The 25,471-nt window shown below is 38.3% G+C and overlaps 2 protein-coding genes and 1 long non-coding RNA gene across 3 annotated transcripts in view; 1 reads left to right on the top strand and 2 right to left on the bottom strand.

The window, feature by feature from the left end:
• Nucleotides 1-25,471, top strand: part of LOC131535819 (gastrula zinc finger protein XlCGF57.1-like) — a 509,738-nt gene that overhangs the window by 146,667 nt on the left and 337,600 nt on the right. The window lies entirely within an intron of this gene.
• On the bottom strand, nucleotides 507-23,759 carry LOC131536874 (uncharacterized). The gene is made up of 16 exons (XM_058770045.1): nucleotides 23,735-23,759; nucleotides 22,251-22,595; nucleotides 21,805-22,152; nucleotides 17,047-17,397; nucleotides 16,708-16,794; nucleotides 16,507-16,599; nucleotides 16,243-16,317; nucleotides 12,103-12,216; nucleotides 10,545-10,679; nucleotides 10,255-10,344; nucleotides 4,418-4,516; nucleotides 4,082-4,183; nucleotides 2,468-2,563; nucleotides 2,170-2,268; nucleotides 1,504-1,532; nucleotides 507-1,005 (listed from the first exon to the last, which is right to left on the bottom strand). Exons 1-16 carry the CDS (start codon nucleotides 23,757-23,759, stop codon nucleotides 874-876), a joined length of 2,220 nt encoding a protein of 739 aa, XP_058626028.1. The 3' UTR covers nucleotides 507-873.
• Nucleotides 17,743-21,202, bottom strand: LOC131536129 (uncharacterized). Its single transcript, XR_009269851.1, has 3 exons — nucleotides 18,617-21,202; nucleotides 18,150-18,214; nucleotides 17,743-18,058 (listed from the first exon to the last, which is right to left on the bottom strand). It is a non-coding gene; the product is annotated as an uncharacterized LOC131536129 (long non-coding RNA).

Here is a 25,471-nt window from a genome sequence, read left to right as displayed (position 1 = left end):
ATGTCAGTTGTAGAGTTCACATTTTTGGGTGAACTGTCCTTTTAAACAACATTTCACTTGACTATTGACTAAGTCTATCAGTTGTTATTAATGACAGCCCTGTCTTTGTATAGATTTTTTTCCATGTATCTGAAAATGTTTTGAATCTTGACTGTTTCACAGTGAAGTTTATCTGTGTGACCACTATTTGGTGCAACACCAATATTGAACAAGTACCTGCTCATGTTTTCTTTTTTCTGCCTGTTGCTGTTTCAAACTAAATTGTTTTCCACAATACAAGCATTTTCAATGGTGTTTTACACATTAAATTAATTGATGTCATAATATTTTTGTCTTCACCTGCTTGATTTATTTGCTGCTAAAGATAGGCCTGTGCTATAATTTTTTAGAAATCTCTGCATAACAGATTGTCCGTTTATGGTACAGAAGATAATGTAAATCTACAGAATTTTCTGTTTTAATGTTGAAGGAAATGTCTGTAAATTTAACAGAAAATGACCTTTTAATTTTCTGCTAATACATTCTCCACTTTTTACAGATTTTTTTTTTACAGTGTAGGTTTAGTTTTAAATCACAAATCAGCATCACATATATACAAAGTAAAAGTGCTGACACACTAAAACACACCCTGCATATATTTACAGCTATTTACAAAAAAAACACACATACAAAATACAGAGCTGAAACTCAGTGCAAAAACACTGATATTAGCAGTGAATAACGTCATTAGACTGAACTCAGCGGATCAGTGTAGAAACACATGAGCTTCTGATCAAACATCAGTGTGTTATTATTGTTCTTCTGAATCCATCTGTTGTCTCGAGCAGCTTTGCAGAAGATTGTGCTCCAGATCACTCAGTAATAATCTCTCTCTCATGTTTGAGACCGCACTGAATCCGGCTGATTGTGCTCCTGATCTCCAGTCTTCAGAGGATTCATCTCTTGTGTTTCTCCTGTGCTCTGGTTCTTCGGTGATCTTCTGACTCGTACAGATCTCACTTTGTTCTGCGTTTAGGACAAGACATGTCATTTAAACAATATTCATGTAACATCTTCGTACTTTTGGATAATTATTAGTGCTGGGCATAGATTAATCTAGATTAATCTCATCCAAAATAAAAGTTTTTGTTTATATATATCTGTGTGTATTGTGTATATTTGTTATGTATATATAAAGACACACACATACAGTATATATTTTGAAAATATTTACATGTATTTACATGTATATATTTATATTAATATAATTTATATGATATATAAATATATTTAATATATAAACATAACACATTTTTCTTAAATATATACATACATGGGTGTGTATTCATATATACATAAATATACACAATACACACACATATATTATGTACACAAAAACTTTTATTTTGGATGAGATTAATCTAGATTAATCGTTGCCCAGCACTAATAATTATCTAGCAGTAAGTAAAGTCTCGTGATGTTGCAGGTCAGTTTAAATCTGAAATCAATGTGAAAGACACTCACCTGACACGACTTCAGACAGTCAGCGATCTCTGTGAGGTCAGAACAGAGAGACATCAGTGAATTAGTTTGAATCTCATCTCTCTCAGTTCAGATAAACTAAAGAACCGGTCATTCACTCTGAAACCATTCCTGGGATATTTGATGTGTTGTGTGGCATTCAGCAGCTGCTGCTTGATTTGTTTGATTATTTTCTTGAGTTTTGGTTTAAAGTTTAATATTTAAATTGACCTTCTACCTGCACTACTGGACACTGTTACGCTCACACCTGAATCTCTGAATGATTTTAACACTGACTGAGTGAATCTCAGCAGATGCTTGATTTCTAAGATTTCAGTCTTAAGGGTCTGTGGGGCATTTTTAAGTGTTGTGACAGAGTGAATGGCAGATTATTATTAGATTATTAGAGTGTGAGATAAATAAGGTCCAGCAACTGTACAATGTGTTTCTGAATCTCTCAGTTATTAAACACTCAAACACCAGCTTCACAGCAAATCAACACAAACACAGACACACAACACTGAAGGAATAATCATTTATATCAAGCTTCAGACAAATAACTGAGAAATGAGAAAAAATGTGAGACAAGAAAACACATGAAGAGCAGCTGGTTCTGATGTAAATGTGATCTAATGGTTTGTAATAGAAATAATTCAGGTTTATACTCACTGGATCCTGAGAATCCAGAAATCAGCAGAGATACGACAAATAAACATTCAGAAGGAAACACAATGAATCTCAGATCTGCCATCAGACGATCACCATTCACTGAAAAACACAGTTATATTAAATATAATCATCACTGAATTGACAAATGAATTGCATGAATGAATGTATTAAGAGCTGATTAAAATCATATGACCACAAAACCAGTTATTAGGTTCAGTTTTTTTAAATAGAGATTTATACATCATCTGAGAGATGAATAAATAATCTTTAAATGATAAAGTGTATGTTGTTCAGTCACCTGTTTTTAGGATCAGTTCTGTTATTAATGCAGCAGAGTTCAGTAAAACTACAGCGACTGATCCAAACACATACACAGAAACATAACGATGAAAATCTGTAAAACAAGATTAACATTTAATATGAAGTTCAGACAAATGATAGGAGCATCAATGCTTATATAATCAATAAAACAATGCTTTATTTGAATTCATCACTATTTAACTATTAGAAGAATATTATTAGAGAAACTGAGGCCACATTAAAAACAACATAAAACACACAGTCTTTGCTTTAATTGATTTCTTACTAATTGTTTAATCTGTGGTGTGTGTTTTGACTGATTTCAGTTATTTATTCTTCTTCAGATCATCTGAGATTAACTCTGTGTCCTGACAACAAGACGCTCGGCGCGCTCTATATTTATAACTTTTATCCAGTGAAGTATTTTAGTACTCATCATAAATTTCTTATCATTAGAAATATTAAACACTCACAATTCTTTCTGTAAAACTGTTTTTATTACATTACTATGGAAACAATACATTAAAACCAATTAGCAGGCTCCTCACCCAGTGATCATGTTTCAAATTGTACAATATTTATTTTTTTATTTTTTTTAAATCTTGACAAAACACATATCATTGCAAAGGTCTGAGACTCAAGGTTCAGTATTTGGCTGCTGTTTTGTGATATAAGTGAGATTGTGACAGAAAAGTATTCACTTGTGACAGCAGAACACATCAGAAATGTTTAATGAGTTTGTGTGTCACTCAGTGGATATTTGTGGTCAGATTATTATTAGTATTCCGTATGGCAGAGTATGCAGTTACCATACCCTTAGCCCAGTCAGGTGCTGTGAAAAATTATCCAAACTTGAGGCGATTATAATTCGTTTTTATTATCTTAAATCAGAGAGTTTTAAAAATAGTAAACCAATGATAAGCACTAAAATAACTTGTCAGTAAAACTTCGTAACGCCATTGGATCATCAAGCTCTCAGCGAGACCTCGTAACTTCACCCGCCTCCATTCAGATTGACACGCCGCCACAGCCTGGAGGAGATGAGATCTTCGTAATGCAAGGGTAAATAAATAATTGATGTTTGAATAGTACAGCGTTTTCTTTACTCAAACACTATGTCTGTAAAGCATAATGTTTTTGTGTGTTTGAAGAGTGGAGAAGAATTAGTTATTTGCCGTCTATATACTTGTGTAGCTACGTTTTAAATATCCTGTGCATAAACGCTTAATTTGAGATTTTGGCCAAGTGTATTAAACAACAAGAAAAACTAAGCGCCCATATAGCTACAATCAAAGTTATATAACCTGTAAAAGTTGATGAAAGCATATAATGCAATGCACTTGCTGCTTCAGATAACAGTTACAGCCGTTCTAATGACAGACAAAACACTCCATCTCCATCATTCTCTGGTCAAAACATTGTTAACTCCATTTGAGCTTGATTTTCATATAATGTTATGTGCAAGTGTCTGATACAATACCAACGCTAACGATGCAGTGTTGTTTAATTATTGAATTTTTTGCACTTTTTTTTCTCCCTACTGAACTACTGAAGTATTTAATCGTACATGAACCAGAAAAACATCACAGAAAGAAGATGATTGATACTGTACCTTGAGACAACTTGAGAAAACTGTAGTAAACAGCATCTGTGAAGTACATAAGCGTCCAGAGTATCTGCAGAAACAGCATCACACAGCCCCATCCGATCGGATCTGAAACACAATCAAACACAGAGTCACTTCTCCGTCTCAAGAGTCTTGTTTATCTTCAGGTGTTTCTGTCTTCATCACAGGACAGATGTAGATCACAGATCAGATTCAATCCTTCATCAACACAACAGCTTTATCTCCTGATCATGTGACTCTGACATTAAATAACAAGATAACATCAAAACACTGTAAAATAAACTACTGTAATTACACACATTATTAATAATATAACTGTACCTGTTTGATTGTCCAGAGTGAATATGTAAAGGCCGATCATCACTGCATTAGTCACTAATATGAAGATTAACATCACAGTCTTCACGACTGAAAGTGAAACTGAAAAACAGGAGAGAGTGAGAATGATTTGATGAATAACTCCTTCATTCTGACAGAAACACATCTGATCAGGAGTTAAACTGACTGAATAAAGATACACAGACACATCTGAACACAGATCATCATGATTCAGATCAAATCATTCACTTATCCTAAAGATTAAATTCAATCCATCAGAAACTCAGAGACACAGACATCAGTCATGAATACACTGACAGAGTGTGTTTGCTGAAATCAGGGACAAAGACGACACAAACGACTGTGGGGAAGTCGTGGCCTAATGGTTAGACCCAAAGGTTGCGGGTTCGAGTCTCAGGTACGGCAGGGATTGTAGGTGAGGGGAGTGAATGTCCAGCGCTCTCTCCACCTTCAATACCACGACTGAGGTGCCCTTGAGCAAGGCACCGAACCCCCCACTGCTCCCCGGGCGCCGCAGCATAATTGGCTGCCCACTGCTCCGGGTGTGTGTTCACGGTGTGTGTGTTCACTGCTCCAGGTGTGTGTTCATGGTGTGATGTTTTATTAACAAATTTCGGGAGGAGCACGCGCAGATAATTAACACAGCCAATTCATCATCAGTAATCACACCATCTATCAAATCAGCTCGAGAGAGAACCCCTATAAATAATCAAAGCAGTCTTACCTCCATCAGCTCTAGTCTTTCAGCGTTCAGTTCGCTCCTTTGCCATTATATCACAGACCCAATTTTTTCCCCATCCAAACAATGTGACCTATACTCAAGATTTTCAGATCCTCTGCAGCAAATCCGCCAGCCCCAGGATCACTCCTCCTCCGCCAGTCATCACCACCGAGCCCCAGGCTCCATCGCAGCCACCGCTCTGCTCGACCAGCCACAAGATTTCCCCGACACCGAGGCTTAACCTTGTCTCCACTGCCTAACTTCCAACTTCCCTGGCATCCTCGTATCATTCGACTGCGCCAACAATTCCTCAGATTGGAAAGTGATAAGTATTTAATCCGGAGGCAAACGCTGATTATTTCGCTCCGTTCTCACAGAGGATAAACAATTGGATTTGTACGATCTATTCGTCACCCTGCAAATCAGCCAACCTCACTCCTAAATCCACTCCAGCCGCCAAGGCGACCAATACATCGAGCAAAGCCCCGAAACTTGTCTCGCTTGACACCACCATTGTCTCGCACAAGACCCGGCTCTCTGCAAGTGTCGGGTCGCAGAAGCAGGCCTTCAATGAACCTGGGCCTTGCCCCAGTTCTTATGGCAGCAAAGCCTCACTCGCTTACCGCTTTGGCTCAGCCTTCACCTCGGCTCTTCCAGCCGCAGCGCCGTATGCAGCCGGGCCCCTAACTTCTGTTTCCAGATGCAAGAGCGAGGCTGCCTCTGCTGGCGGCGCAGGCCACCAGTCTTGCCAAACAATTTTCAGGTAAAAATCACTAAAGGCAGATCATTTGTTGAGCTGTTAAATGACATCGCAACATCATCGGATGTTAATGTCATTATGTAATCATGACGCAAGTGCTTAGAATACACACTGAAATTACTCAAAACTCTCTTTTTTCACCAGCATTTTACCCGTATTTAATTTACTCCATTCATTTTGATAAATGGATAGATAAGTCTGATAATCAACAGTGAAACTTCTCTTCCACTGTTGATCTTAACCAGAAAACAAAATTAATCTCACAGTGGACCAACAGTAATGATTAACAATCATAAGTACAAACTAAAAAATTAAGGCGTATCATAAACAATTATCGAACAAATGCAACCTGCAACTTAATTCATATATGAAGTGAGTATGGCTAGGCACCTCCCTCAAAGTGTCTAACGTTACCAGCCGATGTGCCGCTTAGCTGGCTAGCTGTTTCAATACGTTTTCCTTTCCTGTGGTTAAGAGAAAAATGCATGCCTTTTATCATTTTATCACTTTTTAAAGGTTTCCAAATAAAACTTTTAAAATAGCTACATTTGTTGCTAGTTGCTTTGAAAACAAGTTGCTAGGGTAGTCTGAGAAACTGTTAAATCCAGCAACAAAATTGCTAAGTTGGCAACACCGCAGGCTACCTGGACATTTCAGCATGTCCCGCCAAAGTCACAAACCTCTCCCCTTTTTTCCGCAGTCTACAGCTACAGCAGCACAAGCAAGCATGTGGCTGCCTCTGCTTGCAACGCAGGCCCATCTCAGACTTTCCTTGTACTTCCCCTAACCCTTTCCTTTTCAGCAGCCTCCAGATCCCGTAGCAGATACTAACGCAAGGCCACCTCTGCTAGCAGTGCAGGCTGCACAGGCTCTACAGCTTTTCTCTCCGAATGCCACAAACCCCTGTGTCATGCAGCTACAGCAGCTGAAGCAAGCACAAAGTTGTCTCCGCTTGCAACACAGGCCCTCACGTCTATTCCTCCTGTTACTCCTAACCCCTTTTCCTTTTCAGTTGCCTCCAGCTCCTATAGCAGACGCTAGCGTGAAGCTGCCTCCGCTAGTGGTACAGACCACACAGGCTCTTCAGGATGTCACAAGCCCCACTCCCTTCCCATGAGCTACAGCAGCCAAAGCAAGCGTGTGGCCACCTCCGCTGGCAACACAGGCCCACATATCTCAGCCTTTTCCTGCCACCACTAATAACCCCTTTTCCTTTTCAGTGACCTCCAGATTCCATAGCAGACGCTAGCGTGAGGCTGCCTCCGCTAGTGGTGAAGACCCATCCATATCAAAGAAGCTCATCAGCAGACCCCTTCAACGCCAGTCCATCCCTGTTCATTCGAATCTCAGACCCGCCATAGCCATCCTCTTTAACACCACCAAATCCACCCATAGCGGCTCATCTCCACTTCAACCATCCCAGCAACACCCCGCTCCTGCAGGAGACTTATCTGATTTTTATCCACTGCCGCAGCAGTACTCGATTCCACAGAAGCCTCCTTCTCTTTTCAGATGCCATAGCAGTGACGGCTCCCACAGGAGCCTTTTCTATATTCCTCCACTGCCACAGCAGTGTCTGCTCCCGCTGGAGCCCTATATGTATTTACCCACTGCCGTAGCAGTGACTGCTCCCACAGAAGCCTCCTTCTCTTTTCAGATGCCGCTGCAGTGCCCTGTTCATTTCATACTGCCGCTGCAGTGCCCGCTTCTGCGGAAGCCACATTCTTTTTCAGATGCTGTAGCAGTGCCCGCTTCCGCAGAAGCCACATTCTCTTTCAGATGTCGTAGCAGTGTCCATCTCAATAGAAGCCACATTCTCTTTTCAGATTCCACGGAAGTGCTCACTCCCGCAAGACCCTCTATCCCTACTTCCCACTCATATCTACTTCCCACTGCCGCAGCAGTGCCTGCTCCCGCAGGAGCCTGTATCTCTACTGCCCACTCATCTCTACTTCCCACTGCCGCAGCAGTGCCTGCTCCCAAAGGACCCTGTATCTCTACTTCCCACTGCCGCAGCAGTGCCTGCTCCCGCAGGAGCCTGTATCTCTACTGCCCACTCATCTCTACTTCCCACTGCCACAGCAGTGCCTGCTCCCGCAGGAACCTGTATCTCTACTTCCCACTGCCGCAGCAGTGCCTGCTCCCGCAGGAGCCTGTATCTCTACTGCCCACTCATCTCTACTTCCCACTGCCGCAGCAGTGCCTGCTCCCACAGGACCCTGTATCTCTACTTCCCACTGCCACAGCAGTGCCTGCTCCCGCAGGAGCCTGTATCTCTACTGCCCACTCATCTCTACTTCCCACTGCCACAGCAGTGCCTGCTCCCGCAGGAGCCTGTATCTCTACTTCCCACTGCCGCAGCAGTGCCTGCTCCCGCAGGAGCCTGTATCTCTACTGCCCACTCATCTCTACTTCCCACTGCCGCAGCAGTGCCTGCTCCCGCAGGAGCCTGTATCTCTACTGCCCACTCATCTCTACTTCCCACTGCCGCAGCAGTGCCTGCTCCCGCAGGAGCCTGTATCTCTACTTCCCACTCATCTCTACTTCCCACTGCCACAGCAGTGCCTGCTCCCGCAGGAACCTGTATCTCTACTTCCCACTGCCGCAGCAGTGCCTGCTCCCGCAGGAGCCTGTATCTCTACTGCCCACTCATCTCTACTTCCCACTGCTGCAGCAGTGCCTGCTCCCACAGGACCCTGTATCTCTACTTCCCACTGCCACAGCAGTGCCTGCTCCCGCAGGAGCCTGTATCTCTACTGCCCACTCATCTCTACTTCCCACTGCCACAGCAGTGCCTGCTCCCGCAGGAGCCTGTATCTCTACTTCCCACTGCCGCAGCAGTGCCTGCTCCCGCAGGAGCCTGTATCTCTACTGCCCACTCATCTCTACTTCCCACTGCCGCAGCAGTGCCTGCTCCCGCAGAAGCCTGTATCTCTACTGCCCACTCATCTCTACTTCCCACTGCCGCAGCAGTGCCTGCTCCCGCAGGAGCCTGTATCTCTACTTCCCACTCATCTCTACTTCCCACTGCCACAGCAGTGCCTGCTCCCGCTGGAGCCTGTATCTCTACTTCCCACTGCCACAGCAATGCCTGCTCCCACAGGAGCCTGTATCTCTACTCTTCGGATGCCGCAGCAGTGCTCACTTCTATAGAAGCCACATTCTCTTTCCAGATGCCACAGCAGTGTCCGCTCCCACAGGAGCTAAACTCTCTTCTCTAAGGCCACAGCAGTGCCATTACTCCAAGCGACGTCCAGCACCCAACCAACATTAAGCTCTGCCAATTTTGGGGGGTTATCAACGCACCTCTCTGGCTGCTGTCCCGTGCTTATTGCATCTTTGGGGGGAACGCTCTGGGTCTGGGCTAAATGCAGAGCTCGGACCCCTCTCCCCGTACAGGGGGAGTACCCTGGGCTTGGGAGTAATTACCGAGCTCGGAGCCCTCTCCCTGGACAGCACGCCAAATACGCATAACCTTTACTCAGTTTATTACATGTAAGTGTGAACTCGTGAAGTGTGTGTTCACTGCTCCGGGTGTGTGTTCACGGTGTGTGTTGGATGGGTTAAATGAAGAGCACAAATTCCGAGTATGGGTAACCATACCTGGCCACGTCACGTCACTTTCACTTTCAAACTCATCAACAACACATTAATCCAAGCATGTCGCTTGCATGAATTACTGATAGCAGGTCTTAGGCTACTTGCTAGGCTTGGCTAGAGAGATAGATAGACAGACAGATGTGTACACAGAAGGGAAGTTTGAGTCTCAAAGGATTCTGGGAGTTTAAGTTTGAATTTTGACAGTTGGAGTTTGAATAGTCTTGGCTCATCTGAACATCCCGTCAATGTAAATCTATGGGATTTTAATCTTCATTTTCATCTTATTTTCTGTCTGTGGGATTTTTTAAATGATTTTTAATCTTCATTTTCATCTTGTGCTATGAATGGATCAGTAAATCAGGTCATTATATGAAAACACAGCTAAATAAATGAACTAAACTAGAAAGCAGATGTGCTGTCATTATAATCAGTGAAGCTGTCAACACTGTAACACAGATTACAAACCGATGAACATATGAACTGAATTCATGCTGTAAGTGCATCCCATGTAAAATAAATATTATTGTCTTCGAAATATATATACATGTGTAACACAAGTACTAAAGTATGATTCAGTAACTTTAATCTGATTTCAGGAATCAAACACGTTACATCAGTTTGTTTCTGTGTATAAGTCATCATATCACTGTAATGTGTTTCTGAAACACTGATGATTAATATCACAGAGAGACTGAAGCAGTTAAACAGAGATCAGATCACAGTTCAGCAGATACTTACAGTCAAGTCCATCTCTGGCATAGCATTTATAAAGCCATCTCTCATTTGTCATCATCATTAACACTGGCAAAATAACAATCATGATGAGTCCTAAACACAGGAGAGTAATTATATTAATGTTGGATATTATAATTCATCAACAGATTCACAGCAGATTACAGTAAATCATAATGAACATCAGTCTCAGTGAATAATGAGTGCTTTAATGTGACACTAGAGAAGAATGCACATGTTCAAACGTCAATAAAATGAACACAAATGAACCAAAATCATTATGAATATGAACTCACCTGCTTCACCGGCTCCGAACGTGTAGAAGAGGAGGATGAACTGTAGAGTTGGCAGGATTTCAAAGGTCATATCAGCCACAAGATCAAAGATTTGAACTATCCGGCCACTTTTCTTTCCAACCTCTGTAACTAAAACTAGAAGAAACATTTCAGATAATTAAGATCTGATTTAATTATTTGATTGAAGTTGTGAGCCATTATAATATCAGAATTTAAAACAACAACAAACAATAAAATCAACAACAAAAGCAGATGAACTGAACAGAATTAATTAACATGACTGTGCTTGTAATTAAAAAACTGCATTATGATATTTAAGTAAAAGACCACAATGTACTATTTATATTAATCCTCTAAACTATCATATCCGAACATTGAAATCTATTTGTATCTCAGTATCAAAATCAAGTGTGTATTGCATATAGATTATTACATTACAGTTTTTCTCAGTCGATTTGAAACTTTTCTTCAAAGTAATGTAATTGCTCTCAAAGCAATGAACAGAGCATCTAAACACACACTTACACACACACTCCAACAAAATCAAGCACTGCATTTTTCCTATTAAATGTACTTATTAAAAGTAAATAAATACTTATATTTAAAACAAATATTCAGCTATAGATGCACAAATACATTAACGAAAACACGTTTACTGTAAAATTCTTCAGGAGGGAGTTTTATATACCGTATGGTGGAATTTTGCCATATTTTTTAAACTTTGCAGAACTGCTTTATTTCAGCCACATTGATGCAAATACATGTTCACAGCTCTGTATTTATACATTATACAGTGATCTACTCTTGTTTCATTCAAAATAAACTTGACCGTCCACTTGAATGATCTCAAACTTCAATCCTGAAAAATGACTGGACATCTAAAGAACTGAAGTTGTCGAGAGGACTAAAAATGTGCTCTATAATTATGAATATATATATAGATGCGGATAGTAACTCTTCAGATCTGCCCACTCCTCCACCTTTCACACTTACACCTTTCTTTTCACATATTCTTGCATATTCTCATTCGTTTCATGCTCTTTGTATACTTCCCCTTGTTATAGTTAAATCAGTTGTGTTAAATGTGTAAACGATTAGTAAACCTGCATTTCCTGTGATGAGTGTGTAATTAACTGAGCAGATATCAGTTTGAGGCCAACTGAAAATATACCACGTGCAATTGATGATATGACAAATCACAGAGCTTTGTTTGTGGTGTTTTGACGCATGGTACATACATGTTTGTGATTTGCCAAGTTTTAATTGGCTGTATTAACTATTATGAAAACATCAGAGAATTGTGTGCACAATGTTTTGAGAAAATGATTCATGTGATTTGTAATTTGTCTGAAATGATTGAAAACACACAATCTGTTCAGGATAATTACAAGTGTTCAGATCACTGTGTAAACTGTTTTGAGAACAGTGACCTGAGTTTGGAGAAATGTGTCGAATAGACTGAGAAAAACTGTAAAGTGATGAAGGACGTTCAGATCAGTGTGAATCAGACAAACTGTCTCTGATGACTGATGGGAATGAATCACACAGAAGTACTTACTGTAAGTGATTTTGCAGAGGCAGCACACAAACACTATCACAAACAGGACTATCATCACAGCTCTGTCAAATGCATCATAATTCAGAAGCTTTTGCCAAGCACTTGTGAAAAGAGCTGGAAGAAAAGAAGAGATAAAAGAGAAGCTAGAGTATTATCAAATATAACATAGCCAAAATAAAAACACAGGTCAGAGGCATGACAAACACTCCTGTCAGTGGCTTAGCCCCAGACCCCCCAAGGATTTCCAAATGATTTTCCTGTTTTTTTTAACTCTCGGTGTCACTCTCATTAACATTGAAAATTAACATTAAAAACCTAAAAAAAAAGTTCCTAATATGTGGTCTATAAACATTGATATTATGGGGGAGGGGTCAAGCAACGCGCAAACTTTGCGCAAGACGGTGAATGTCAATTCACTATAGAGAAAGTGAAAGTAAAAAAACTGACGGCTAACGCTGCATTAACGGCGCATATTCTCTCTGAGACAACGAGAGACGAATCTACGCTAACATATGCTGATAACGGTATATAACTGTCTTAAATTATTCCCTTAATATTTCTCTTGTGGCTGGTATAGTGAAAAACGAGAAGAAATTTCGCGTTAAACAGATTGTTTTTGAAAATCAGTGCCTGAAATAAAGCTGCTCTGAATTTTCATTGATGACTGCAGTGTTAATAATAATAATTACTAATAGGCCAATAATTCATTGTATAAATTAATAGACCTGTTTTTTTTTAATAATAATAATAAAAATAAACATTTTCAATAAGGAGTATAAGCTAGCCTATTTTATTACCCTCACAGCGCATCAAGCGGTGAAACGTTATGAAATTATCGCGGAGCAATAATTTAATGTAATTTAATAATAAAAGTAATCTAATAATAATAATAATAATAGGCCTAATAATAATAAGAATGTAACAGGCCTACATTAATTGGAAATACTAAATCCTCTTACTATTGCCAATTTTTGATGCTTATCTCTGGCTATCATCGACACATGATATCATGCAAATCAGCATCACCCTCAATGTGTGCCCGTGTGGAAATACTTTTATGAATTAAAAAAAAAAATGTAGTTTTTATTGAATTAAAAAAAGAAAATCCCAACTCTCTCTCTTTTCTATATTCGTTCATAAATTATATTACTTTGTAAGTGTCATATTTGGCAATTGGCATTAGGCTATATTACTAATAACAGTGGCATATGAGAAGTTTAATACCACAAAAAAAAAAAAAAAAAAAAAAAGCTGCTGTATATAAAAAAACCTTATAGCTAAAGTTTAGGCGTTCATTACTTTCTCTGAATTTATTTTTTATTGTTATTTTTTCACACACACACACACACACACACACACACACACACACACACACACATTATATATATTATAATATGTATTATATTATCAACTTCACCTAATTTTTTTTTTATTGAGGAACAACATTAAAAAAAAGTTAATAAAATTAATATTATTAACATTACAATAATATAATTAATAAATTCTTCTTCTTCTTCTTAATATTAATAATAATAATAATCATCATCATCACAAGACACAAAATATAGATACATAATATTTTACAATAGATGTACCTTTAACATTTTTCACAACCCACCCACATTTTTTTTATAAATAAATAAATAAAAAAGCTCATTACAGAGAGGAGGATTTTGAATTTGCGAGCATGGTGATGACTTAATTTCCTCTCATCCAACGGCTGCTGCTGACCGCCACAGTGATGCAGGGGAAGAAATGATCGGAAATAAAACATTCATTCGAGACTGTGTATTTAAAAATGGTAAATATTTGGTCGAAATCATATTCATAATGTCAAATAGTCTTTAATAACGCTTATTCTATTTTGAAATTTTGACTGAAGAAGTCGGAGTTCTGCTCGTGCTTATCATTCGAACCATAACGGTCATTGCCATTGTACACTGAGGAAAAGGTAAGCAAAAATGTATTTAATTAGTAGTGTTTACACATTTAATGTTGAATTTCAGTTTTTATAGCTGTTATGTGTTACATTTTAACACATTTCATACTTTTCTGCATCAAACGTTTGAAACTTAGCGTCCTCGTTAAATATTCCATGGAGGGATTTATAAAATATGTAAGGGATAATCTAGCTGTGCATTAAACGATTTGAATGCACGACGTGGAGGCGAAGAACCGCCCGACGCGCCTCTGCGAAGTGCATTCAAATCGTTTAATGCACAGCTAGCCGTTGATTATCCCGTTTATGTCATGGTAATTTGCCAGCATTCTATATTAAAGATGTTAATAATATTTGCGCTGCAATATTTGACCGGAACGATAAAAATGAGGGTTATTTTCGTCTGTATTACTATTCAACTGTAACTGTATGTTACTATGGTTACCAATGTTTATAGGAAGCGCATTAATATGGAACGTGATTAAACTGACCTGGAAGTAGGCAGTTCAACGAATTTAATCAACACCTGCCAGCCAATCAGAATCCAGTATTCAGACAGACCATGGCATAATTAAAAATAAATACGGTGGGTAACTCAAAGGAGGGTTTATAGATCACAATGCAAGCGGGAGAAGTCTCATATTACGGTCGGTCATCACGATCGCGGATGACATGCAGGTTCAACACTGTTCATGTATCGCAGGCTACGATTAAATTAATGTATATTTAACCAGTTTAATATGGAGAGGCACTGAAATGTAGACCTTCGTTTATGTGTTTTTGACCTACACTGTACAAGACACGTTATTTAGGTTTGTACATTAGCATGGACTCAGTAACTTTAATGTTAGCTAGTTTTAGCCAGAGATACCTTGCTAAAGCACAAGATAACATTAACGTTCTGCTTGAGCAGATTAAAATTGTAACTTAATGAGTGTATGACAACCAGAAAATGAACGTTTTTGTCTTCATTTGTATTGGGGTTGAATACTTAGGAACATTTTGCTCTGTTTTGTTTGGATTCAGGAAATGTAATAAAATAAATGATATTGCCCATCCTCTCAGGATACCTGGAATCAGTGTTACAAGTACCCCAGGCACAACGTTTTTCACTGTCAACAGTATACTCTTCAATTTTTTTGTTTTATAGGCATTATAAATGTTTGGCTTTTTCAGAATCTGCACGGTGAGTCTCATTGAATAACTGACAGGACAACTCTATGTATTTCATCAAAATACAAAAGTGTTTTTAGTCAGTTCATCAACATTTGATTGGTTTTTCTACATCTGTGTTACTATATCTGTGTTGTTTTGTTCAAACTAATTTGCCATTTATTTGAAAGGGACAGCTCACCCAAAAACTAAAATTCAGTCACATGCGACTCATGGCTCCTAGAAAATTTTGCACATACTTTATGTTCTGAGGTGAATATATCGGTTGTTTTCTGCCCGTCAGAACAACAAATCAAGTTCTTGCATTGTTTTGGTCTGGAGATCTTCACCTCATAAAAGACAATACATGAGTAATCCTTTTGAGTTTTCTGAGAGTCGTGTTTTGTAGTGTTTTAAACCTTAAAATTTGTACAATCTTCATCTTTCCTTGGTGAGCTGAAGTGAAATGTTGAGCAAATATATTCTCATAAACGCAGTCTGACTCCTGTCATTAAACTGATGTTTATATGTAAATCATCTTGCAGTATTGTATTTACACAGACAGTGTTTCTGTTATAATCTGAGCTTCAGTGGTTTGTTTTCAGTCTGTCTCTAATACTGACCCCGTGACCTTTGTGCTGCTCGTATGACGTGTATCATGACCACAAAACATGCTAAGAATTAATTTAGTGGTTCTTTCAGTTTTAAACTCAGTTGAATTTGTTAACATTACCTGATAGTTTAGTGTAACAATGCAGATTTCGTTCATAATCAGCTGTAGATCAGAGTGTATTTAATAAGATCATAAAATGATTCAGTCTGATAAACATACAGAGATTCACTGAACACATGTAGGATATGTCATACTAACACAAATCATCTATCATGAGCTGCTTAATGTTTCTGCATATGCTATGATTTATGTCAAGTTATTGTTTCAGATTTGCTGCAGAATATTACAATCAAATACTGACAAGCACAATTTTTTTGTTTTGTTTATTTCTGTTAATGTGCACTTTAATGTGTTCATGATAATGTTGGACATTTACCTGAATAAACAAGAGGTGAAAGAACAGCATATTCTGCCACATAACTGTATTTCAGAATCCATGTTTTAATTTTGCCTGTAAAACAGAAATATTTAATGATTACCATCATAATATCACACACTACTGAAACACAAATGCCACACAGTTTAGTGGAAGTTTTAATCAAATTTATTTTGGTAAATCAAAGATTAAATGATGTCTGAACATCTGGATATATAGTTCACTTTCTGATCTCCACTAATACACGGATCAAATGAATCATACCTGTGAAATGAAAAATATATGGAGCTGCCCAGAGCAACAAGAGAGGTCTCAGAAAATAAAGAGCACAACAACAGACCGACTCACTCAGAGATCCTGAAACAAACAAACAAACAAAAATATATAATATAGCTGTACTAATAAACAAATATTTTACTGACATATTATAATGCACTGATAAACAATCAGCAGTGAAACACTGACCTTCAGAAACACCCCAGAGGACAAAAGCTAAAAACATCAGAGCATTTGGACAGAAGACGAGAAACATCTGAAGACGGAAGACTGTGTCTAGAGAGGAAATATACAATAACTCCTGTTCATAGTGAATGTAATTTTAATGAAATATTTAATAATTATTTAAACAATCATTATCTGTCATTCAGTTTTATTTTAAACACACGTCTCTGTTGTTTCTGACGATTACATTTATAACAATGAATCAAACTCAAAACACTGTTAGAAACACAAATAGATATTATAAATAACTAATCTACTGATTAAGGATAGAAGAGTAGGTTGTTTTCTTATCTGTAGACTTACCTAGTAGTTTCAGAACCAAATTTATCTCGGTTGAAAATGGTCTGTGTACTGTACTGCGAACTGTACATGTGTATTGTCCCTCATCTTCAGCTCTCAGATCGTCCAGACGGAGGGAGAAGTTTCCATCTTTAAGGTGCTCAGTAAAGAAATGAGCTCTATGCTGATAATCCTGCTGCTGTTTGTCTGCTTGACTCTCACCATCTTCATACAGATGAACCAGATCCTTTAAGCCTTTTTTGCTCCATTCCACCTTCAGACTCTCCATTCTAGAGGGTTTATCATTATAACAGGGCAAAACCACTGAAGATCCCAGAGGAACAGATGTGTGATGAGAAGGTTTCACAATGAATCCTAAAAATGAAGAAAAAACCCCACACACGTTTATTAAGGATTAAGCAAAGAAGGTTCAAGGACCCCCATTACGTTTGTTATCACTTATTCTTCTTCACTGTTAGACATTTCAAAGGGTTTTTACAGTAACTTACTGGCAAAAGTTACTGTAATTGAGATTTACAGAAGCAGACTGTATTTGATTTACAGTTGAAAACTGTACTGTTTTACAGTAAATTACTGTAAATAAAATCCAATTCATCAGTATACTCCTGTAATTCATTCATTTTAATATAGATTTAATTAGATTTTATATTTTTTATATATAATTAATTTTATTTTTACTCTACATAGGTACTACTGGCATTCAATTAAAACAGACACAATAATTACTAAATATAAAATTCTTTATTTAAAACATTGCATGTATAACACTTAAAAATACAGACTTCCAATGCTGGAACAGCGCATCTTCACCATTTCTCCTGTCTTAGCACGTTTTGCAGTGCATTATGCTGTGTCCTCTGGATTCATCCTCACAAAGAATATTTAGGCAACAGAAACATAATGGGGAAAAAAGACAAACAGCCAAAGAATACATAACCATCAGCAAAACCCAGGTGCTGCTCCAAAACGTGGCCACCATCTTTGCTCACGGTCCACTTTGACAGAAATGTCTTCTCTGAAAAACGAGAAGTAGAAATAGCACACTTTTAAAAGGCAAACCTCATATAGAATACACAAATCTCTCAAAACCATAGCTGTTCTCTTACCATGAATTATCAGTCTCAGGGTGGCTGGCCTGCTCATGTCTTTCTTGATGCTTCATTGCAGTTGCCTTTAAAACACAAATACAAAGATATGCAGTAAATCTTAAATTCCATTAAAAACTATAACAAACTAATTCTAAAACTAGAAAGGCAGTTAGCCATAAAACATGTTTAACTTAGCTAAGATAGGATTTTATTTTCTCAGGCTACTGGCCAACATTATTATTAACACCTGAACTAAATTTCACATTAGTTAATCTAATGTTAATATAAGATAAGCGTTGCTTGTTAAAAATAATTTTAATTCGGTAACTTAATTCAATAAGATAACAAAAGTCGTTTGAAACGACAGCGCAGTTTACCATGGTAAAGTTCTGTAACCGCCATGTTGACGAGTAAATGTTACTATGGGTTAAACTGGTGTGCAAAAATCTGACACAAACACACAGACAAACGTACACATATTTTACCTTGCTTGCTGGTCTTATTATCTCGTAAGGTGCATCGATGTTCTCCGGAGCTCTTCACTCTCGCGGGTTCATCCCCGGAAAAAACCTGCGGCGCTGCCCCGCTGCTTCCGTGTCTTCCTCGGACGCGAGTGGCGCGGTGCGGCGCGACTCGATAACAGACAACAATATAGAACCCATTATATTATCTACAGTGGATGCGGACAGTAAACTGATGCCCCGGTATATTTCTGATGTACAGATGCACTCCAAGCGCTCGCGCTGTTTCTGACAGAAGTACAAACAGATTTTCCAATCATTAGAAGCGATGTAACACATCCAGTATTCAGTCCCAAGCTGTTGCGGCGTTGTAGACACAGTGCAGGGCAAATTGTGTCAATCCAAATGCAAGAAATGAGGAAAATAAAACGACCTCAGTATAATGGCGCCAAAGAGACCGTTACAGTAGTATACAGCAATTTAAAAAAATACAGTAAGTCTCTGTATGTGGGGTCTGACGTCACAGAAAATTCCCATGATGCAAAGGGTATTACAGTTGTTTACTGTAAAGGGAATTTGCAGTATTATACTGGGTGATATACAGTAAATAACTGTGGAAATTACAGAAATGTCTAACAGTGTTCAATGAATGTACAGCAGTGAGAGAACTGAGGTCTCCTCCTCACACTGTCTGACACATATCACACACAACACTGGATCACAGTTTCTAGTCTCTTGAGGTAGTAAGTAAGGGCACACAGGTGTTTTTATTAGCCCTTCTGAGAAAACCATCATCAAGTGCTTTTGAAGAAGAAATAATCACTGGATTAGGGTGCTGTAAAGTTTGTTAAGTTAATGACATCAAATCTATGAAAGATAATCAGAGTTTGTTCAAGGCACTTTAATAGCAATTGAACTATATAGCCACAGCCAGAACAGTTTAATTTGCTTCATTTCCTGAATTATATATGTGAAATGATCTGTTCTTATTTTATGATTGTTTTTTATTTATTTTTTATTTTTTTACCTGTATTTCTATATACTATTTACTCTATACTATAGCACTTTGTACAATACAGATTGTTTCAGAGCAGCTTTACAGTGATAAACAAGACAATGGTGTTTCAGTGATGCAAACAGAATTCAGTTCTGCTGTGAAGCAGCTCTAAAAAGAGGACAACAGTAGACAGTCATTATAGTAAAAATGGTTCAAGTAAAGTGAAAGAGAATTTCTGTCTAATTAGATGTAGACTCTGTTAAATGGTAAAGAATGTCATCAAAATTAATGATTAATTAAACAGGCTGCTGACACATAATTAATGTTCAGACTTTGCTGAACAATAAAGCCTTCCACAGATTTGTATTTTGTTTTTTTTTGTTTTTTGGCATTATCTGCATATAGCTTTTGTATCTTTTATTACATTTACTGCCTTACACACTCACATTTACAAACCCAGCACAGCTGATAAAGCATATACATGCATGTTCAGATGTAGCTGGTGCTCCTTCTAAATTAATAATGTTATGTATATAATTAATAATACATGACCAGCCCAGACAATTATATTCATCACTTAAATGCATCAAACTAATGTTATTAAAAATCTGGATCATATATTGATCAGGGAAACAGCAGCAGCAGTTTATTTTCTTTTCTCACTAGCAGACATCTGTAGAGCTGCGGGTTGGGCGACTCCTAACACGTTCGCTAGGTTTTATAACCTACGTGTCGAACCGGTTTCCTCCTGTGTTCTCACCTCAAACAGGTAGTGGCACTGAGAGGCCCGGCTCAGAGTCGGCTTGCGGCGTTCTTACGCCTAATTCTCCAGAGAGTTCCTTAACCAGGCAAACCCTGTCGAGTCCTCCAGCACTCCGGCGTCCGGACGTGGCGGAGTGTCCGGCGCCAGGCCTTTCAGCCAATGAATTCTTGAAATCTGATGTGAGGCTAGTTCCCACATGAGAGACCCTGCCGGGATCCCATATGTGTATTCCACGGTATGCTTATTAGAGCCGTGTTTCCCCTGGCAGACCACGTCCTGCCATCTCTAATGATGCAGCCTAAGCCATCTCAGAGACTTCCATGTGCAATAGGGCCCTACGGGGTTACTTCACATGTCTAAATGCCACTTAACCCCCTCTGGGAGGAGGTGACTCCGCAGTGTGCCTCTTCCAAACGGAAGGGCACGCTTCCCAGTGTTATCCAAGTCCTACTGTCTGGGTTGCCCAAGGAACAACAGTAGTTGACCCTCTCTGTGTAGAGCCCGGTCCTATCATCTGCCTTATAGGAAGGATCAGGAGGCCTACACAGGGCACTGGAAGGGGCAGCTCCTGTGGCGCTTTGGTAGGGATCCTAATTCGTCTGTCATCCGACGTGACTCGGAGTGACCAACTGAAAGGGAACGTCTCGGTTACGTATGTAACCCTCGTTCCCTGAAGGAGGGAACGGAGACGTCACGTCCCGTCGCCACAGTCGCGTGAGTTAATGCGGTGCACCTGCTGCCTCTTATACTCACGCTGTGATCGGCGGCAGCTGGATGCAGTGATCGCATGCCAATGTCCATTGGCTCGTTTAGTTACACTCGAAGTGGATTGGTCTCTCTGGAGAGATCCCAATTCGTCAGTCATCCGACGTGACGTCTCCGTTCCCTCCTTCAGGGAACGAGGGTTACATACGTAACCGAGACGTTTTGCCACCAGCTAGCGCGGTGACGTAATTGTGACGTCGGCGCAAAAAGGGTCTATTATTTGTGCAAATATGTATTGTTTCTATCACCAGAGCTGGGTAGTAACTGATTACATGTAATTCAATTATTTATATTAATTATTTAGCCTGACATGTTTAACGTTCCAAAATGTTCTATATGTTTCTTAAAAATAAAATGTGTTCAGTGGAAAAAACGTTGTTGTTTTTTACCCAGACATTTAAAAATAACATATTTTAGAGCTGTAATCGCAATACCGTGATACTGTGAAACCGTGATATTTTTATCTAAGGTTATCATACCGTCAGAATCTCATACAGGCCCATGCCTACCACACACACACACACCTCTGTAGCACAACAACCCTGCATTTAAGGTGATTTAGCATTTACTATCACATCCAGGAATAATCATTCAGACATAAATTATTTTAGGAATATCTGATAGTTAATCAGTTTCAAAGCTAAACGTGACTAAAACAACAAAAAGTAATTATGCATTAGGACTCACCCAGTTGCTCCAGTACTACAGTTGTATTGGCTGAAAGTCCTCCAGCAAACACCTCACACATATAAACTCCTTTATCCTCAGTTCTGACGCTCTTCAGTCTGAGAGAGAAGTTTCCTTTGGGAGTTTCATCACTGAAGAACTCAACTCTGTCTCTGTATCGCTCATCTGATGAATCCGGTAAAGTCTTGTTGTCTTGGAAGAGCAGAACCTGAATATTTTTATCTGTTTTCTTCCATGAAACTTCAATGTGTTCAGGAGGGATGTGAGAGTAAACAGAGCAGCTCAGAGTGACGTCTTCACCCACAGACGCTGATATGGACTCATCTGATCCTGATACTAGCAAACGTACTGAAAGAACAAAAAAAAAAAACTGAAATATGAGCATAAAATATTCTCGTGAAATACAAGATTAACTTTCTACTACAACTAATTGGGTTTTTACTCACCAACATCTTTTATTTGAACCACAGTTGCTCCAGAATCCTGGTCATTGTATGCTGTGCATGTGTATCGTCCCTCATCTTCAGCTCTCAGGTTGTCCAGCCGGAGGGAGAAGTTTCCACGTTGAATCTCTTCAGTAAAGAAATGAGCTCTATCCTGATAATCCTGCTGCTGGGCTTCTGTTTGACTCTCACCATCTTGATACAGATGAATTAAAGTATCTGAGTCTGTTCTTCTCCACTCCACCTCCAGACCCTCCACTGATAAAAGTTCATCAACAGAACAGGACAACACCACTGAAGATCCCAGAGGAGCAACCAGAGGACCAGAGGGACCACGCACAGTCAACCCTGAGAGAGATGAAATTTTTTTTATAAACGTGCTTAGAAAAAAAAAATATTACTGGTGTGCATCCTGAGACAAAAAGGCACGGATATATTTTAAGACAATCAGTGCAAGTTTCTTTCAGTTCTTTCAAACAGAGCTCAGATTTACGTTTCAGTCTAGGATTAGGCTTAAGCCTTGACTGTGAAACCAGGGGACTATAAAAGAAATGCATCAGAAATAGAGGTGTGCATAGAAATCTGAATCTCATCATCATCTCCCAAGAAAATGCAAAAAAAAAAAGCTACCAAAAAGAAAATAAAAATAAAAAAAACTGCTGAAGCTGAACAGATCAAGCAGAAACATATGATGAGTAGCCTACAGCAGGACAGAGTTTGATTCATCTAAAGCTGCTCTTAATATTTTCTGATTAAAATACAACACACATGCATTGATTTTAAAGGCAAGGACCCCTTTCATAGTCTGGTCCAAATCTAATGAAACTCAAAGAAAATTAAATACAAGTTCAGTTATACAACAGTTCGAGGGCCCGAGTGTGAAAATACTGTACATATGAAACAACAACACAGTGTCTTTAAAAGCCCCCTTTTGTGCAGAACTACTTTATACTTCACTTTAGAACTAGTAACGAAGGAACGTTGAGTTGTTTCATTGAAAGCTTATTGTATTACTGTATTAAAAGCTCACTGTATTATGTAGAGAAAAGTATTATGAAAGAGAGATGGACTGAGAGACTGTGATTACCTGCATCTGATACAGCGTCTCAGTCTCCTATTACAATAAAACATAAGTTTGAATGTCCACTGAGGAAAGCCTTATATTTGTCGTAACGTCAATATCCTTTCATCTGTTAAGGGTGATGCTCAGTGCATTTGTTAGCTGCATCAAGCTGTTGTTGAAACTAAAAATAACTTGCGTTTCTAACCGCGTTTATTTTTCAGTATAAAAGTCTTTACTGCCGACTCATAAAAACAGTGTCTTGTCGCCATCTATAGGCCGAACAATGTAATCACCATCACCAACACACACACACACACACACACACACACACACTATTTCTCAATAGAACATCGCGATTCATCGATTTTATTCGACTATTCGATTTTTAAAAATCCTCGACTTCATTTTGCACGCGTCGACTAACCGGCAAAATACCGGAAGTGGCGCATTTCACGGACGAGAATCCATAAAACACATTATTCGACTGTTTTCCAAGGCTGCATTATATATTAAACCATAATTAAACAAACATAATTAAGCATAATTGTGAATTCACAAACGCTACGATTTAATTAAATAATTATATGCGAGTTCTAATACAGTATATGCGCTTTAATTATTTACATGCTTGTAGGTTACGTATGTGCGTCACACAGCGGCTCCGTTCACAGTAGCTCCACAGAAACTGTTATCATTTACATGTGTGGAGCGTCTCAAACTTATTTTCTGCATGTTGTTGTGAGTTTGGGTTTATTATAACGTTCATCTGGGAACGCAACATGCGCCATTTCATCAGATTTGAAAGGTAAATAATTTATAAATCTTCACAAACACAAGAGAATACAGCGTGGTTTCAAAATAAAAGCTCAAACCCTCACTCTGAGTTTGCACGTTTTGATGTCCACGTATTCATTTAATTACAGTGGCTATAGCATTTCTGTCCTAAATAAATGGCCAAATATTAAAGATTAAGAGGACATTTGAATTAAATGGTGCTTGGTCAATATTAAACAAGGATTAGATTGCACAGTAATGTGTAAAAACAATCATCAGGCCGTTGGCGCCCCCTGCAGGCCTTGGTTGTTATGCGTAATGTACATTAGCTCTAATGTTTATAATACATTATATATTTTAACAGTTTTGTTCAATTAAACTATATGATTTCTTGCTTTTGAAACTAATAACTAATTATTATTGCCTCATTGCAATTATATATGTATGTAAGTCATTTTAAAGGCTATTGTTCACTTACATCTATTTTTATTACCACAAAAAAAAAAAAAATATATATATATATATATATATATATAATTATAGGGCCCCATTTTCATTTTTCTATACTCTGTTTTAATGGTTAAATTAATTTTTATTAATCAAAAAGCCTGTCAAATTAATTGAGTTTTACAGTTTTATCTTTACCAAATGCTGTTTTCCATTATTTTCTGGATTCCATTTTAATGGTTCCATTAAATTTTAATAATCAAAAGCATCTCCAATTATTTTATTTTATTTTATATATTTTTTAAGCATTTTTTATTTTTTCCAGAAATTTTTCAGAAGAACATTTACATTTTTCTCCTAAATAAATTCTGGTAAATAATATTTCTGGTAAATACTCCTTCAAAAAGTGTTTTTTGATTATAATTTTATTAGTAGTAGACTAGAACACACATGGATATGTTGCCATTCTTACACTATAATGCTGAACTTTGATTTCAGTGATTTGGACTATGAGATGGACACTTGCTTCTTGCACTCTGTTGCACTTTACTTTTACTTAAAAAAAATAAATAAATCATAGAAATTTGGATTTCATTTGGTTTAATAAAATATAGTTTAATAAAATATTCTTCAGTAAAAGATTTTTTGTGGGAAATTAATCGTTTAGATTAATCAATTAATTGATAAATTAGGCGATGGATTAATCAAAATAAAAATAGTCTTTAGTGGCAGCCCTAAAAACGACTTATATCTCACATTTAACCACTATAGAGACATCAGAGCCAGTGGTAGGGTACAACGCACGGGGCTAAAGGCGCCTTTGACATTATTTTCATCTAAACCACTAGATGGCACAAAAACGTGGCTTAGCACTTTCCAAAACATCCGCTTTTCAAGATACACTTGCAAATTTGTCTGATGCTTGACGCGATCGTGTGCA

The sequence above is a fragment of the Onychostoma macrolepis genome, chromosome 03 (genome assembly GCF_012432095.1).
Source record: "Onychostoma macrolepis isolate SWU-2019 chromosome 03, ASM1243209v1, whole genome shotgun sequence".
Lineage (NCBI taxonomy): Eukaryota > Metazoa > Chordata > Actinopteri > Cypriniformes > Cyprinidae > Onychostoma > Onychostoma macrolepis.
The sequence above is the reverse complement of the archived record's forward strand: the minus strand, read 5'-3'. Positions and strand labels throughout refer to the sequence as shown.

What these genes read in the sequence shown, in the direction of transcription:
- LOC131536874 (XM_058770045.1), bottom strand. Translation starts at nt 23,759, where the DNA reads ATGCGCCACTTCCGGTATTTTGCCG. An exon ending in CCTCTGCAAAATCACTTACA is followed by an intron (nt 10,680 to 12,102) that starts GTAAGTACTTCT and finishes TGTTTCTTCTAG; the next exon opens with TTTTAGTTACAGAGGTTGGA. An exon ending in TTTTCTCAAGTTGTCTCAAG is followed by an intron (nt 2,564 to 4,081) that starts GTACAGTATCAA and finishes CTTGTTTTACAG; the next exon opens with ATTTTCATCGTTATGTTTCT.